This window comes from Phragmites australis, chromosome 9, assembly GCF_958298935.1.
Source record: "Phragmites australis chromosome 9, lpPhrAust1.1, whole genome shotgun sequence".
NCBI classification, from domain to species: Eukaryota; Viridiplantae; Streptophyta; class Magnoliopsida; order Poales; family Poaceae; genus Phragmites; species Phragmites australis.
The window spans coordinates 913,189-927,188 of NC_084929.1; the positions used below are offsets into that span (position 1 = coordinate 913,189).

A 14,000-nucleotide genomic window follows, 5' to 3' on the forward strand; every position below is an offset into this window, starting at 1 on the left:
CTGTCGCGCGAGAGAAAGCTACGGGAGGTTGAAGATGACACCTGACCCCTCGATCTACATCCAACGTCCCACGTTTGTCGACTGAGAATGAAGAAAAAATTAGGTGTCTCAAGTACAGCACTGCCCTTAAGCAAACTCCCATGCTTGGGGCTTAGTTGACCGAGACACACGTCATGGTGTCACCGCTTGATGAATCACATGCAAAGCGCGCGCTGACGTCTCACTCACCGAATCACGAGACCCCCGGCGGCCGCCTCCTACGACTCCACAAGTTCCCACCTCTACGTCTTCGCCTGCGCTCAATTCATTTGCTTCCTCTGCGCGCGCTCCTAACGGCCGCCGATCGAGCCATCATGTCGGTGTCCGCCGCGGACATGGCGGCGGTGAAGACGTCGTCCAACGGCGTGTGGCAGGGCGACGACCCGCTCCACTTCGCCTTCCCGCTGCTCATCCTCCAGGCGCTCCTCATCATCGTCCTCAGCCGCATCCTCGCCTTCTTCTTCCGACCGCTCCGCCAGCCCAAGGTCATCGCCGAGATCGTCGCGGGCATCCTCCTCGGCCCCTCCGTGCTGGGACGCAACAAGGCCTACCTTCGCGCGCTCTTCCCGCCCTGGAGCACGCCCGTGCTGGAGTCCGTCGCCAGCCTGGGGCTGCTCTTCTTCCTCTTCCTCGTGGGGCTCGAGCTCGACCTCCGCTCCGTGCGCCGCAGCGGCAAGCGCGCCTTCGCCATCGCCGCCGCTGGAATCTCCCTCCCGTTCGCCTGCGGCGTGGGCGTCGCCTTCGTGCTCCGCAGCACCATCCCGGGCGCTGACCAGGCCGGCTACGCGCCGTTCCTCGTGTTCATGGGAGTCGCGCTCTCTATCACCGCCTTCCCCGTCCTCGCGCGTATCCTCGCGGAGCTCAAGCTGCTGACCACGCCCATCGGGGAGACGGCGCTTGCGGCCGCCGCGTTCAACGACGTGGCCGCGTGGGTGCTGCTCGCGCTGGCCGTGGCCATCTCGGGCGGCGGCGGGGGCCACCGGAGCCCGTTGGTGTCGCTGTGGGTTCTGCTCTGCGGCGCGGCGTTCGTGGCGGCGTGGATGCTGGTTGTGAAGCCGGCGATGGCCTGGGTGGCCCGTCGCGCGGACGCCGCAGGTCAGGGAGGCGACGTGTGGGTGGCGGTGACGCTCGCGGGCGTGCTGGCGTCGGGTTTCGCGACGGACATGGTCGGGATCCACGCCATCTTCGGCGCGTTCGTGTTCGGTCTGACGGTGCCCAAGGAGGGGGAGTTCGCGGGGCGGGTGACGGAGCGGGTGGAGGACCTGGTGTCGGAGCTGCTGCTGCCGCTCTACTTCGCGTCGAGCGGGCTCAAGACGGACGTGGCGACGATCCGGGGTGGGGAGGCGTGGGGGATGCTGGCGCTGGTGATCGGGACGGCGTGCGCGGGGAAGATCGCGGGGACGTTCGGGGTGGCGATGGCGTGCGGGATGTCGGCGCGGGAGGCGCTGGTGCTGGGCGTGGTGATGAACACCAAGGGGCTCGTGGAGCTCATCGTCCTCAACATCGGCAGGGAGCGCAAGGTGCTTATCGTTCTCTGTTTCACCTCCTCTCCTCTCATTTTCTTCTTCTTCCTCCTCTTCTTCTTTTAGCTTTGCTGCCCTGAGACTGAGGGAACCAAAAGAGGAGCTCATGTGAGGACAAAAGCAGAGGTCACTTGGCTCCCGCTGGTGCAGTTGCTGGACCATGAAATGCATGATTTTTTGGCCTCTGCTTTAGAGTATGTGTAGTTTCTTTGTTCATCTTTATCCACTAAATTTGTTTGGCGAGATTAGATAAAGCAAACTTTATTAGAAGAGGAGAGTCAATTTAGCTCTCTCTTAAAACTAAAGAAATTCTTGCCCATCTTGCTCAAATTTAAATCAAACAAATGAACTAAACATGTTTGCTTGTTCTATGACCTTAAAAGTGCTAGTAAAAAATTATACAAGGATAGGCAAATGAATCAAGCATACCCTTAAAGCGCACATAGCCGTATGACGTGGAGACCTCATAAATGCAAACAGAACACGAAAATTCCACTAACCCTTTCTGATATATACTTATCAGAGTCAGTCATTTGCATTAAGATTTATGTTAAAGAGGTTTAATAAAAAAATTATAAAATAGATAAAAATAATAATGGATAAATAAGTATTAACACTAGGGTTGAAAAAATAGATAGGCGGAGTTGTATTTCGGGCAAATTGCATCCATACCATCACTTTGAAGCCTATTTTCATCCATACCATCACCCGTGTCTATGACAAACGGACCCAGGCTCATATGTTAGTGACACGGGGTGGTGGTATGGATGAAAATGGGCTTCAAAATGATGGTATAGATGCAATTTTCGGTTGTATTTCCCATGCATGGGAACAGCACGAGCCGCCTCCTTCTTGGAAACGCCTAAATTTGTCAGGCCTGCGCGGTGCGTTGGAAAGTAGAATGAGCAAGAGCTACCATGAATGAACCTTGTCAAACATTGAGCTGCGTGTCCAACAATATTGGCTCCCTTCAAAATCACAAAATCACTCGATTTTGGCAGAGGGGACAAGTTCTTTTTTTTCTGTAAAAATGGAAATACGAGAGCTTGTTTGCAGTTAACAAAATAATCCAGCCAAAATTTTCAGCGAAGTTTCCAACACTCCATGCGATTTCTGATGCATAGAAGATCGGATTACTGTTGGCTTGCAGGTGCTGAACGAGGAGACGTTCGCCATCCTGGTGCTCATGGCGCTGGTTACCACCTTCATCACCACCCCCGCCGTCATGGCCATCTACAAGCCCGCGCGCACCGCCGGCCGCCGCCTCCACCACCGCAGGCTCCAGGGCCCCGTCCCCTCGGCGCCCTCCTCCCCGTCGGTCTCCGCCGGCGCGGGCGCCGCCACCGCTAACGCCAAGGAGCTGCGCGTGCTGGCCTGCATCCACGGCGGCCACGACGTGCCGGCGCTCATCAACCTCATCGAGACCATCCGCGGCCACACGCAGCCGCGCCACCTCGTCAAGCTCTACATCCTCCGCATGGTCGAGCTCACAGAACGCACCTCCTCCATCCTCATGGCGCGCGCCGCGCGCCGGAACGGCGTGCCGTTCCTGCGCCCGCGACGAGCGGGGGGGCCGCACGACCAGATCGACGTCGCGTTCGACACCTACGCGCAGCTCGGGCACGTCCACGTCCGCGCCATGACCGCCGTCTCCGCGCTGCACACCATGCAGGACGACGTGGCGGCCGTCGCCGAGGACAAGCGCGTCTCGCTCGTCGTCCTGCCGTTCCACAAGCGCCAGACGGTCCACGGCGACGACGTCGAGAACCTCGGGCCAGAATGGCGCGCCGTCAACAGGAGGATCCTACGGGAGGCGCCCTGCTCGGTGGCCGTCCTCGTCGACCGCGGCTTCGGCGGCGGCGAGCAGGTCAGCTCGGAGCAGGTGGCGCACGGCGTTTGCGTCGTGTTCTTCGGCGGGCCCGACGACAGAGAGGCCCTGGAGCTTGCAGGGAGGATGGCTGAGCACCCCGGCGTTCAGGTCACTGTCGTGCGGTTCGTCGACGGCAAGGCCGGCAGCGAGGAGCATGCCGAGGTCACGCTGCGCCCGTCCAACACCAAGAACGCCGACCGGAACTACACATTCTCGACGGCCGCCGTCGATAGCCGCAAGGAGAAGGTAACTTAACTTAACGGCGGCGAACAGCGGCGCCCAATTCCATGTCACGACACGTTAGAACACGATTGACAATGTGTGCTTTTCCATGGTGGTGCAGGAGCTGGACGAGGCGGCGGTGGTGGAATTCCGGCAGAGGATGGGCTCACTGGTGCGGTTCGAGGAGCGGGTGGTGGTGGGCAATGTGATCGACGAGGTGGTGTCGATCGGGAAGAGCAGAGAATACGGTCTTTTGGTCGTCGGCAAGGGCCGGCTGCCGTCCGCCATGGTGGCGCAGCTGGCCGTCCGCCCGGCGGAGCACCCGGAGCTCGGGCCCATCGGCGACGCGCTCGCGTCGTCCGGCCACGGGGTAACGTCGTCGGTGCTCGTGGTGCAGCAGCACGACATGAACAACGCTGACGAGGTGCCGGTGTCTGTCGTCGTCGATGGCCATGCTCACGACGGCGAGTTCCCCGAGGACATGGCCGAGCCGTAAGGACTCTGAATTGAGTGCTCAAGCTATCGCGTCTGGCGTCGCCTTGCTCCAGTAGAACGATGACGACGACTAAAGATATTGCTAATTGCCTTTTAAGTTTATTGTGTTAATAAGTTGGGAAGTGCTAAGCATGTACTAATTATTATGGTTAAGTATCTCTCTTTCTTTTGATTAGCATTACACTACTACTAATAGACAAAGTATTCACTTATTAGTACCAAAGTTAGTACCTAAATCTATAAAGGTGTTTTGAGATAAGTAGAGCTCTTTCAGATTAAACTTTTATATTACACATTTCCTACTATCAGGCAAAAGAGGCTAACAATATTAATTAGTATAGACATATTTATCTTCTAAATGTAGATTGCAAATCCTTTACAAAGATGATGACAAACAAGATGAGTCTAGTGGCAAGCAAGATTATCGATGAATGCCGATCAGCCTTTATCAAAAGGAGAAACATCTTAGAAGGAGTGGTGATTGTTCATGAAGCTATTCACAAACTAAGACAATCTAAGAAGCAGAGCCTCCTTAAGATTGATTTTGAAAAGGCTTATGATAAAATTAGATGGGGATCCCTCAAGGAAGTCATGACAACGAAAGGATACGCTGAAAGGTGGGTAAATTGGGTGATGCAAACCATTCAAGGCGAACAGGTTGCGTCAATGTGAATGGCCAAAGGGGCTCGTACTTCAGAACATTCCAAGGGCTAAGAAAGAGGACGCTTTATCTCCCATCTTATCAATATTGTGGCGGATGTTTTGGGTGCAATGATGAACAAAACTAGGGACAGAGGCCTAGTTTCAGGTTTGATGGACCATCTTACCCTTGGGGAGTCACTCATGTGCAATATACTGATGATACTGTTATCATGACTGATTGCTCCGAGCCTAGCATTTTGAACCTGAAGATCATTCTGTATTGTTTTGAATGGTAATCTGATCTCAAAATCAATTTTCACAAAAACGAGGCTTTTGTTTTTGGGTTGACCGAGCAACTAAAGAGAAGTATGCCAATATGCTCAATTGCAAACTAGGGGTTCTTCCTATTAAATACCTTGGCATTCCTATTGATGATCAACGTCTTGGTCTGGCTGCTTTTGTTCCTTCAGTGCAAAAGCTTCAGAAAAGGCTGGATACTTGGAAAAGGGATAACATATCCTCAGGGGAAGACTTCTCTTGACCAACACATGTTTAAACAACCTCCCTAAGTATATCATGGGCTTCTACCTTCTTCATGCTGCATCCATGATAGGATGGACACTATCCGATCAAAATACTTCTGGAGAGGGGTCCAAGATAAATTTAGGTATCACATTATTAAATGGAAGGCCATTTGTAGACCAAAAGAACAAGGAGACCTAGGTATTATTAGCACATAAATTATGAATCAATGCTTAATTGTGAAATGGATTTAGGAAATCCTAAATGATGAGGATGCGCTTTGGTACAAGCTTCTAAAAGCAAAGTAAATGCAATACGGGGACTTATTTAGCTCCAAGAGCAAAAGTTCCTCTCAATTCTGGCAATAGCTGCACAAAGTCAAATACCTATTTCAATGAGAGCTACTTACACGGTGCATAATGGAAAAAGGATTAGATTTTGGACTGACATCTGGATACAGGATACCCCCTTAAGATTCAATTCACTGAGCTATTCAAAATGATCTCTAATCCTTCGGCCAAGGTGGTTTATTGCTTCAAGGGTGGTACTTTCGGAATCAACTTCAGAAGGGCCCTGACCCCCTTAGAATTTGGGAGATTCCATAGTTGCAAAGCTCGGAGGCACCTCCTAGGGAGGCAGACAAGCTCAACGAAGCAGGTGGGCAGGACAACAAGACGGTAAGGATGTCATGGGCCACAGGCAGTTGAGGACACTCGGTGGGCTAGATCTGGTGACATGAAGTTAGCCCGGTGGAGATGAGTTAGCATGATAGTGGGCAGCGACCATGAATGTGGAGGTGGAAGCATCGCCAGAGACGAGTGGAAGGAAGCAGGCGAGGGAGCAAGTCATGCAGAATATCAAGTGGGCAGTGTGGAGCAGAGAGACAAAGCAAGCGGGTGTGAGAGGAAGTAGAAAGGTGGACGTTCCTTGGATGCAGATGGGACAGTTGCCGTAAAAACTAAAAAATTTAATTGCCTGTTAAATAACATCTCTATTTATATTAGTTCATTTTGGTTTCCATAGTTCGGCTGTATTGTACGAGAGCAACTACTTAGCAATTGTTCGCTACTTCACTAAATATCGTCCAATGGTGATTTTACATTTCGCTTGTTTCTTTCAATTTGCAATTTCAAGAACTTCAAACGAATAATAAAAACTTTAAACTCCACAAACTTTCAATCAAGCGATCAAAATTTTGAACCGTGATCCGGAAACATTCAACTTTGCAAAATTCAACAAAAATACAAACGGATGTTTAGCTGAGAATCAAAAGAATTTAATTGAAATTCAACTTTCCACCCAAGCGTTTTCAAATGCCTGTTGTGCATCTTTGCATGATGAAGGGAGTATTGCAGTGTGATGGTAATGAACAGTAGACGATCGAATAGAGAATAAACCCCATTATTCATTTCATTGAATAGTGCTTGATTTATACAAGGTGAAGAGGTGCTTGTCGTTGAGGAGACACCCCATTCCAAACGGTTAAGCAACTGCCGATGGCAGTTATTATTGATCGCCGGCCGCCGCCGACGTTCAGATTGTGCGCCCCGAAGGAGCGTTGCCACCAGGGAGGCACTGATCATCGCTTCCTGAGGGCGGACGTTGTTGGAGGTGTCGCCGCTAGAGAAGGGTGCGGCCAGGCGTCGTTGGATACGTCGGATCTATTGCAGCCGGCCGCCGTATGGTTGTGCCAGCCGCCATCAAGGTCATGCACCGTCGGCTACTGGATCTGTGACGCCGGATCTTCGTCGCCATAGGGGGCGAGGCTGAGCGCCGCATTGGCCGAAGACCGTGCAGTTGCCATGGGAGGGGACTGCCACCTCCGCCACTGCGCGCCTATTCGGCTGCGCCAAGGGTGCGGGCGCCATCGCATGACCGGCTGCGACGGTGAGGACGGTGCCACCGCCATTCGGCATGGTGTTCCGCACGGCTGGCCGAAGGGGGCCGTGTGACTGGCCGCTGTTGTTGGGTGTCGCCGCTAGCTGAAAACCGTGCGGCTGGCTCGATCGAGACGATGCCGGCAGTTGTCTTCGCGCTGTGCGCTGTCACAAGGTGAGGCCTTGTTGATCTAGCGAGTGAGCGCGTGGACGATGTGCTACGAGATGACGATAGATGGCACATGGAGCCTGAACGCCAGATGGAGTACTGGAGTACTTACTGATCGATTGTTTGGCCGATCGGTAAACTGTAGAGCAAAGTACTGATAATATATATGTGGTGTGATTATAATGAACATTAGATAATCGAATAGAGAATGAACTCTGTTATCCATTTCATTTATTAGTGCTTGATTCATATAATATGGAGAGGTGCTTATCGTTGAGGAGACCCTCCTTCCCGAACGGATAAGTAACCACCAATAGCGGTTACTATTGATCAGAGTCGTTGAACCATGCCGTAGCTCAGTAGTATATGGTCATGTTTAGCACAGCTGAAACTTATGGGTTTCTGCTGAAAAACGGTTTTTGTTAAAAGTTGTTTATAACTTTTGAATTTTACGATACATTTTTAGATTCTCAGTACATTAAAAGTCAGAAAAGTCACTCTCAGTCAGCTTATCAGTTTTTAGTTCATTTCATCAGAAGTTTTTTTTTCATCTTTTTAAAAACCAGTAATAAAATAAGTTGTTTATTTCACCTTTTGATTCGAGAAACAGAAGTCAATACCACTTTGAAAAAAAAAAGTAAAACAATGCGGCGTATGTCTCATACTGTGTAAATGGGCCACGCTTGAGCCGTTATATGGGCCTGAGGTTCCTCATCTATACTTAGGCCTTAATTGGGCTGGTCCATGGGCCGCTTGAGCCTGAACCATGACGACGTGGACCTGATGTCCCCTCCCCTCCGCACGCGGGTCGTGTGGCTGGTGCACGAGAACCAAGCGCAGCCGCAGCAGGGAAGTTACTGACGCGTGGGACCCAAAAGATGCCGCGAGCGAGCGTCCATTCCACGCGACTCCATCGCACAAATACCATCATCAGTCCACCACCTCCCTCCCACACCAAGCAACCCAACACCAAGCAAGCACTGCCGATCCTCCCTCGCCGCCCCGATTCCGTCCCTTCCCCGCTGCGGTCGTCTCCGCTCCGCGCAAATGGTGCGTCCAGCCATCTCCTTCTCTTCCCACCTGCTGTCGCTCACTGTCAGTCTCCCTCTTGCTGTTTCTTGGCCACCCCCCCCCCCCCACGTTGTGCGCACAGTGCCTCTCTGTTCATCGGCTACGCGATCTGGATCTTTGTCGACTAGATGTCAGAATTGATGTAGTGAAAACTGCGATGCTCTTCCTCTTTCAACAGCTTCAGTTACAGCTCATTGCCCATTTGTCCTTGGTATCTTCTAGTACACGCGTTTGTTACAATTTAGGATCGATTAAGGATGAATACGTGAGGTAGTACGCAGATGCCTAGTTGCCCTCTTAGCATTGCCTTCAGTTTGGGAGTTGTGGAATAGATGGCCGCTCCAGCTCATCAGAAAAGCCTGTACTATCACTCGGCCAAGTTTGAAACCGTATCAGAGGAAACATTTTGGTTCACTACTTCAATTATAGTTGTTATGCCTCGTGAGGAGATGTGCCATTGCTTTCAAGTGAGATGATGTCTTCTTGACTTGTGAATACTATATCTCCCTGAAGAGAATGCTGAAGCTCAGGCAGTTTGGCATAACATATACAAGAGCATGTACTGTAGAAGAATGCCAGAGAAGACCTCACATTGTTTTTCAGTTAGTTGTGCTGTGATATATGTATGGTCCTAATTCATGTCTTTACCCTTTTGTTACATCCATAGCCATTATCATTGTTTCATGTGGACCTGTGTGAGCTGACCATTAGGTTGTGGTACGTGGGCATTCTGCCCTCTGTGAGGCAGATCCACTGAGAAGACCCTATCGCCGAATTCAGTTTGTTCGGAAGCCATTATCCTGCCAGTCATTTGCAATAATTGTTTTAGTTCAGATGAGAGTTACAGGCAACCCAACTGCAGCCAATCTTCCTCTACAAATAGCACATCTAACAACAGTTGTTCTGTTGCTGCACCATCTTGTGGTCCCGATGAATATCTCACATTATAGCCTATGCAAACGCTTTTACAATCGTATCGTCGTATTGTATCCGATGAAAATGCTTTTACAATTGTAGCCAGTAGCAAGTGATTGTTTCGTAATTCCAGGATGTTCTGCTAGCGAATCGTCATCAATGACTCTGTATCTTCTTGTGTTCTACTTACCTGTAGGCCAATGCAGCGTCAGGGATGGCTGTGGACGACGAGTGCAAGCTCAGGTTCCTGGAGCTGAAGGCCAAGAGGACCCACCGCTTCATCATCTACAAGATAGACGAGAAGAAGAAGATGGTTGTTGTGGATAAAGTTGGCGAGCCCGTGCTGAACTACGACGATTTTGCTGCAAGCCTTCCCGCGAATGAGTGCAGATACGCCATCTTTGACTACGATTTTGTGACCGAGGAGAACTGCCAGAAGAGCAAGATATTCTTCATTGCATGGTACTATACTTTCTCACTTGACATTCTTGGCCTCTCTTCTTTTCTCTTCTCTTCTTTTCTTTATTTTATTGTGGGCCAATGTGAAGGTCTCCTGATACGTCGCGCGTGAGGAGCAAGATGATCTACGCGAGCTCCAAGGAGAGGTTCAAGCGGGAGCTCGACGGCATCCAGGTGGAGCTTCAGGCTACCGATCCTGCCGAGGTTGGTCTTGACGTGATCAAAGGCCGTGCAAACTGAGCATGGCCAATGCTGCTGCTACCTAAGTACAGTATGAGGCAATGGTTATGAGTGGTTGTCATGTGCTACTTACGGGACTATGTAACCAGCATCCATCGCAGTGATAAATCTACCCCTTCTGCGTGCTTGTTCGTCGACATTGGTATCTTGCCATGCTTGCTAATACCAGCAACATTTTTTATGATATGTGCGTTATTTTCTGCTTTGTCAAAACCTGGCTCAAGGATGCCAAACTGAACTTGGAAAATAGCATCCCTCTGGTTAAACATAAAATTTGGCAGCATTTATCCGGAGTTCTGGAGATTCAGACAATAAAGATGAAGCTGTACCGACTGTTTTGGTGAACACTGGTTCAACAGGCACACCGGCTAAATGTTCTTCAATCTATAATCGACTACCAGAATACGATCCGTAACCACCAATGAGGATACAGTCAACAAATCATAGGTGAAGGCAACAATTGCGGAGTCGTGGATTAATGATAGATCTTAAACATACAAACACAACATGTTCAAAAGGTTATGCTTATTGCTCCAAATCACAACAGGCTAGAAGCTCTAAAACACTTCGTACGTAACAGGGAACACTCGACAACAGCAACCTGTATTTATTTATATACATCCATCATATTTACACAATGACGCATCTGCAGAGCCCGAGCCCTCTTCAGGAAGCTTCAGCGATCGAGAAATGCATTTTCGCAATAGTCTCGTGCAGGAAGCTGCTTCCACATTTGGCTTCTTGATTGCCAATGCTGTAAGCCACCATCTCAGCCTCATGTCTGCGAAGGTCGTCTGGTGCAGACCGACAACCAGAGGTGCTAACATCTTTAAACCTAACAAGTTCAAGGTGCATAAATCAGCAAAATTTCATATACGCATGTCTGACAAGAACAGCAGTAAAATGCTAGCAATCATACCCAAGATCAGGAGCCTTCAGTGCAGATGAATTCTGGGTACAATTCTGGTGTTTTTTCTTGGACTTTCCCTTATGCTTCTTCTGCTTGTTCTTCTCCTTCTTGCGGGACTTGGACCGACGCTGGTAACTGTTATTCACTGAATGGCATACCGATGTCACAGGGGGATCATACACGTCAGGGGCCCATTTAATGTGGCGACTTTCAGTTGGTGATGCCATTCCATTCTTTTGGCGGCTTCCTTTCATAGCGGAAATGAGCTTCAAAGTTGGCTGCCGACACAACAAAACAGAGGGGTAGTAAATAATTCGTCATCAAGCAACATCAATGACCACAAAAGCATTCCTGACTTGTCAGTTGTCACACAAGGCTACACAAAGCAAATAGTGATGGGCCAACACATCAAGGACGCCAAACCAGTTGGCTCACATGAATGTAAAAGCACTATTAATTGTTTTTAGAGAGAAAGGTACTACCAGTTGTTTGAACTGCCAAATTGCCAAATATTGCCCTGCATGCATTGCTAGCAGATCAATATACAAGCATACCCAGACATTTAAGCGGTACTATGGTAGTACCCTTGCATTTACACAGTTTTATTTATCAATTGATTCAGTCCACCATTGCATTTACAGCTTTTTATATCTTCCCCAATGACCAATTATAAGAGCTATACAAAGATAAAATAACAGCCAGATCCTTCATATCTCGTGCAGGCTTTCCAATTATAGACAAGGATATAAGCAACCAATTTTACGCTTTGCACAAGGAGTGTCACGTTACGAACAACTTGAAAACAATTACGACCAAGTTTATAATTATTCTTGCAAGAAAGCAATAAATAAAGAAAGGTGTGCCGGGTCGCTTTGGCATAGCATGGCTGCTACTTGCTAATACGGCCAGCTGGCCCTGTATCTCTTGAGCCTTGGCCTCCAGACACCCAGCTAACACGGAATAAAATCGGTTCCTTTATGAACTTGTTCGATATTGTATATGAAAAGACGCTATCAATTTTGCATGAGCATGAGTGAATCATGGCTTCAAGCTTTAAAGCAAATACACGTCAAATTTCCCACTATGAATCTCCAGTTGGATGCCAGTTTGTTGCTAGACTTTAAAACCTAGGTCATAATGACACCAGCCTAAAAATCATATTCAATTACACATAGAACAGATAGCATCATCAAGAGTACTTAGATAGAACACTGATCGTTTTGGATAAATCATAACACAGTTTAACATGAGGTACTCACAGGTAAGGACACTGAACGCTCATAAGCAGGAGCACCCTTCAGTCCTTCATCAGAATGGCGGCATGAACCACTCTCCTGTTGAGCCTCACCAGAAGAGGGAGGGAAAGTCACACACTTCTGGAGGCCTTTCTTTGCTCCCAAACCGACTGACTTTGAGAAACCCATACACATCTCAGCCTCCAACGAACCATTGTCACTCTCCGCCTGTTCACAGGTTTCATCAACCGAGGCACAGCGCTTCTCCAGCGGAATATCAGTGCCCGCACTGCTGGTTGGAGAGATACCGTCAGATGTCACTCCCGGCACTTTCTCGAGAACGCAGGAACGGCCATCCATCAAGTCACTCACTTGCCAGTAGCAGTGATACACCAAAAGTGCAAAATCACGCTGCACTGATGGTACAAAAGAAAAGAACAGTTATATATCGATCCCCAGATTACCCACACATCAAGCTAGATACTAATACTACAACAGATTTGCATTGGCATGCCTATCACCACAGACTCCGGTCCCAAGTGTGGACGTGAAACGAATTGAACTTAGTAGACTAAGGCTAGGGTCTCGAGTTAATTGGTGAGGTGGTAAGAAACTAAGAATCATAAGAGACAGTCGTTTATATTACCTGACTCCCAGCGGCACAGATCCAATCCAAAAAGCGAGCAACCAATCCGATCCAGTACAGCACGCACCAGACAAGTCAGCGCGCGAGAGGAAATGACAGACGCGAGCAAGAATTTGAGCCGGTGTGAGCGAGAGCAGCAGCAGGTAGAAGTAGATAGAAGGAAGGATAGATCGACGGACGGACGGAGGTGGGCGTTAAGAGGAGGAGGTGAGGGATTGGGGACGCCAAGACCAGAGCTTGAGGCGGTGGGAGCAGGCTGATGGGGAAGAGAGCGCGTCGCAGCGGGGGAGGCGGCGCAGGGGCGAGGAGCAGCCCCGCACGGTCGAAGGCATCCTGGGTCCGCGCCTCCGCCGGCGCCGGCGAGGTGGGACTGGATTCCGCAGATCTGAGCAGGACGCGGGCGGCAGGGGAGTGGTGATTGTGCGGAGGTTGAGGCGATTTTTTTTCTTGTTCTTGACGCGAAGCGAGTCTCTATATATAGTTGGATGTGTGGATAAGGTGACACGTGTACTTGGTCTGGGGTCTGGGCTTTTTTTTTTTTGGCGTTTTCTGCTTCCGGAAATGATGCTTCACCACTGTCTTTTTTTATTCATTGGGCCCTTTTTTGTCTTGGGCTTTGCAGCAGATCATTTCTTACACGTCCTTTGGGCTGGGCCCATCATTGGAGGGTTTCACACTTCCACTAAACGACCAAGGCTGGCCCATGTCATGTTGGTATTCGCTCTTGCATCTGGTCCGCACAAATAACGTGGCTAGATTTGTTATTATTAGAGATGGAGATTTGATATAATTGAACCGGTTAGAACAGAGCTGCTACTTTTAGCAATTTTAAATGAGTTTTTATTAAGGCAAATTTTGCTCTGGGACACTTTTTGGGTGTGGCTTTTGCGGTAAGACACAATTTTTATATATAAGTTGTCGGACAATCCGACAATATAAAATATAGGTATCTGCCAGAAAACATTCCAACCAATAAAATATATGATATTTTGATGAATAGGAGGGAAATAAATCAAAATGACTCTCATGCCCTTCTCCTTTTATTCTTTGAATTGCCTACTGCCCCCTGACCCATCTGTCATCCTCTCAGATCTTGCGCTCTCTCCTTTTGTGATCTGATAACGCCCAAAACAACAAAATTGCAGAAGAAACCGAGCGGGGAAAG

The 14,000-nt window shown here is 49.4% G+C and overlaps 3 protein-coding genes across 4 annotated transcripts; 2 read left to right on the forward strand and 1 right to left on the reverse strand.

Moving 5' to 3' along the window:
- The first annotated feature begins 272 nt into the window (after positions 1-272).
- On the forward strand, positions 273-4,324 carry LOC133928291 (cation/H(+) antiporter 20-like). The gene is made up of 3 exons (XM_062374553.1): positions 273-1,559; positions 2,713-3,678; positions 3,776-4,324. Exons 1-3 carry the CDS (start codon positions 354-356, stop codon positions 4,148-4,150), a joined length of 2,547 nt encoding a protein of 848 aa, XP_062230537.1. The 5' UTR covers positions 273-353; the 3' UTR covers positions 4,151-4,324.
- A 3,932-nt stretch (positions 4,325-8,256) lies between these two features.
- Positions 8,257-10,250, forward strand: LOC133928294 (actin-depolymerizing factor 7). The gene is made up of 3 exons (XM_062374556.1): positions 8,257-8,409; positions 9,542-9,807; positions 9,894-10,250. The coding sequence occupies exons 1-3, from the start codon at positions 8,407-8,409 to the stop codon at positions 10,042-10,044; spliced, it is 420 nt and encodes a 139-aa protein (XP_062230540.1). The 5' UTR covers positions 8,257-8,406; the 3' UTR covers positions 10,045-10,250.
- Positions 10,251-10,492: 242 nt separating this feature from the next.
- LOC133928292 (uncharacterized) lies at positions 10,493-13,284 on the reverse strand. Of its 2 annotated transcripts, none has more exons than XM_062374555.1 (4): positions 12,836-13,284; positions 12,214-12,600; positions 10,964-11,232; positions 10,493-10,879 (listed from the first exon to the last, which is right to left on the reverse strand). In XM_062374555.1, exons 2-4 carry the CDS (start codon positions 12,547-12,549, stop codon positions 10,711-10,713), a joined length of 774 nt encoding a protein of 257 aa, XP_062230539.1. In that variant the 5' UTR covers positions 12,550-12,600; positions 12,836-13,284; the 3' UTR covers positions 10,493-10,710. The 2 variants fall into 2 exon arrangements, with proteins under 2 accessions (XP_062230539.1, XP_062230538.1); XM_062374554.1 differs by having other exon boundaries at positions 12,214-12,605.
- Between the last annotated feature and the right edge of the window lie 716 nt (positions 13,285-14,000).

Excerpts from the sequence above, each read along its gene's own strand:
- LOC133928291 (XM_062374553.1), top strand. The coding sequence starts at position 354 with ATGTCGGTGTCCGCCGCGGACATGGCGGCGGTGAAGACGTCGTCCAAC. Across the intron at positions 1,560-2,712 it reads ACATCGGCAGGGAGCGCAAG|GTGCTGAACGAGGAGACGTT; the intron begins GTGCTTATCGTT and ends GTTGGCTTGCAG. Across the intron at positions 3,679-3,775 it reads TCGATAGCCGCAAGGAGAAG|GAGCTGGACGAGGCGGCGGT; the intron begins GTAACTTAACTT and ends ATGGTGGTGCAG.
- LOC133928294 (XM_062374556.1), top strand. Across the intron at positions 9,808-9,893 it reads AAGATATTCTTCATTGCATG|GTCTCCTGATACGTCGCGCG; the intron begins GTACTATACTTT and ends GCCAATGTGAAG.
- LOC133928292 (XM_062374555.1), bottom strand. The coding sequence starts at position 12,549 with ATGGATGGCCGTTCCTGCGTTCTCGAGAAAGTGCCGGGAGTGACATCT. Across the intron at positions 11,233-12,213 it reads AGCGTTCAGTGTCCTTACCT|CCAACTTTGAAGCTCATTTC; the intron begins GTGAGTACCTCA and ends TTGTGTCGGCAG. Across the intron at positions 10,880-10,963 it reads CTGAAGGCTCCTGATCTTGG|GTTTAAAGATGTTAGCACCT; the intron begins GTATGATTGCTA and ends TGAACTTGTTAG.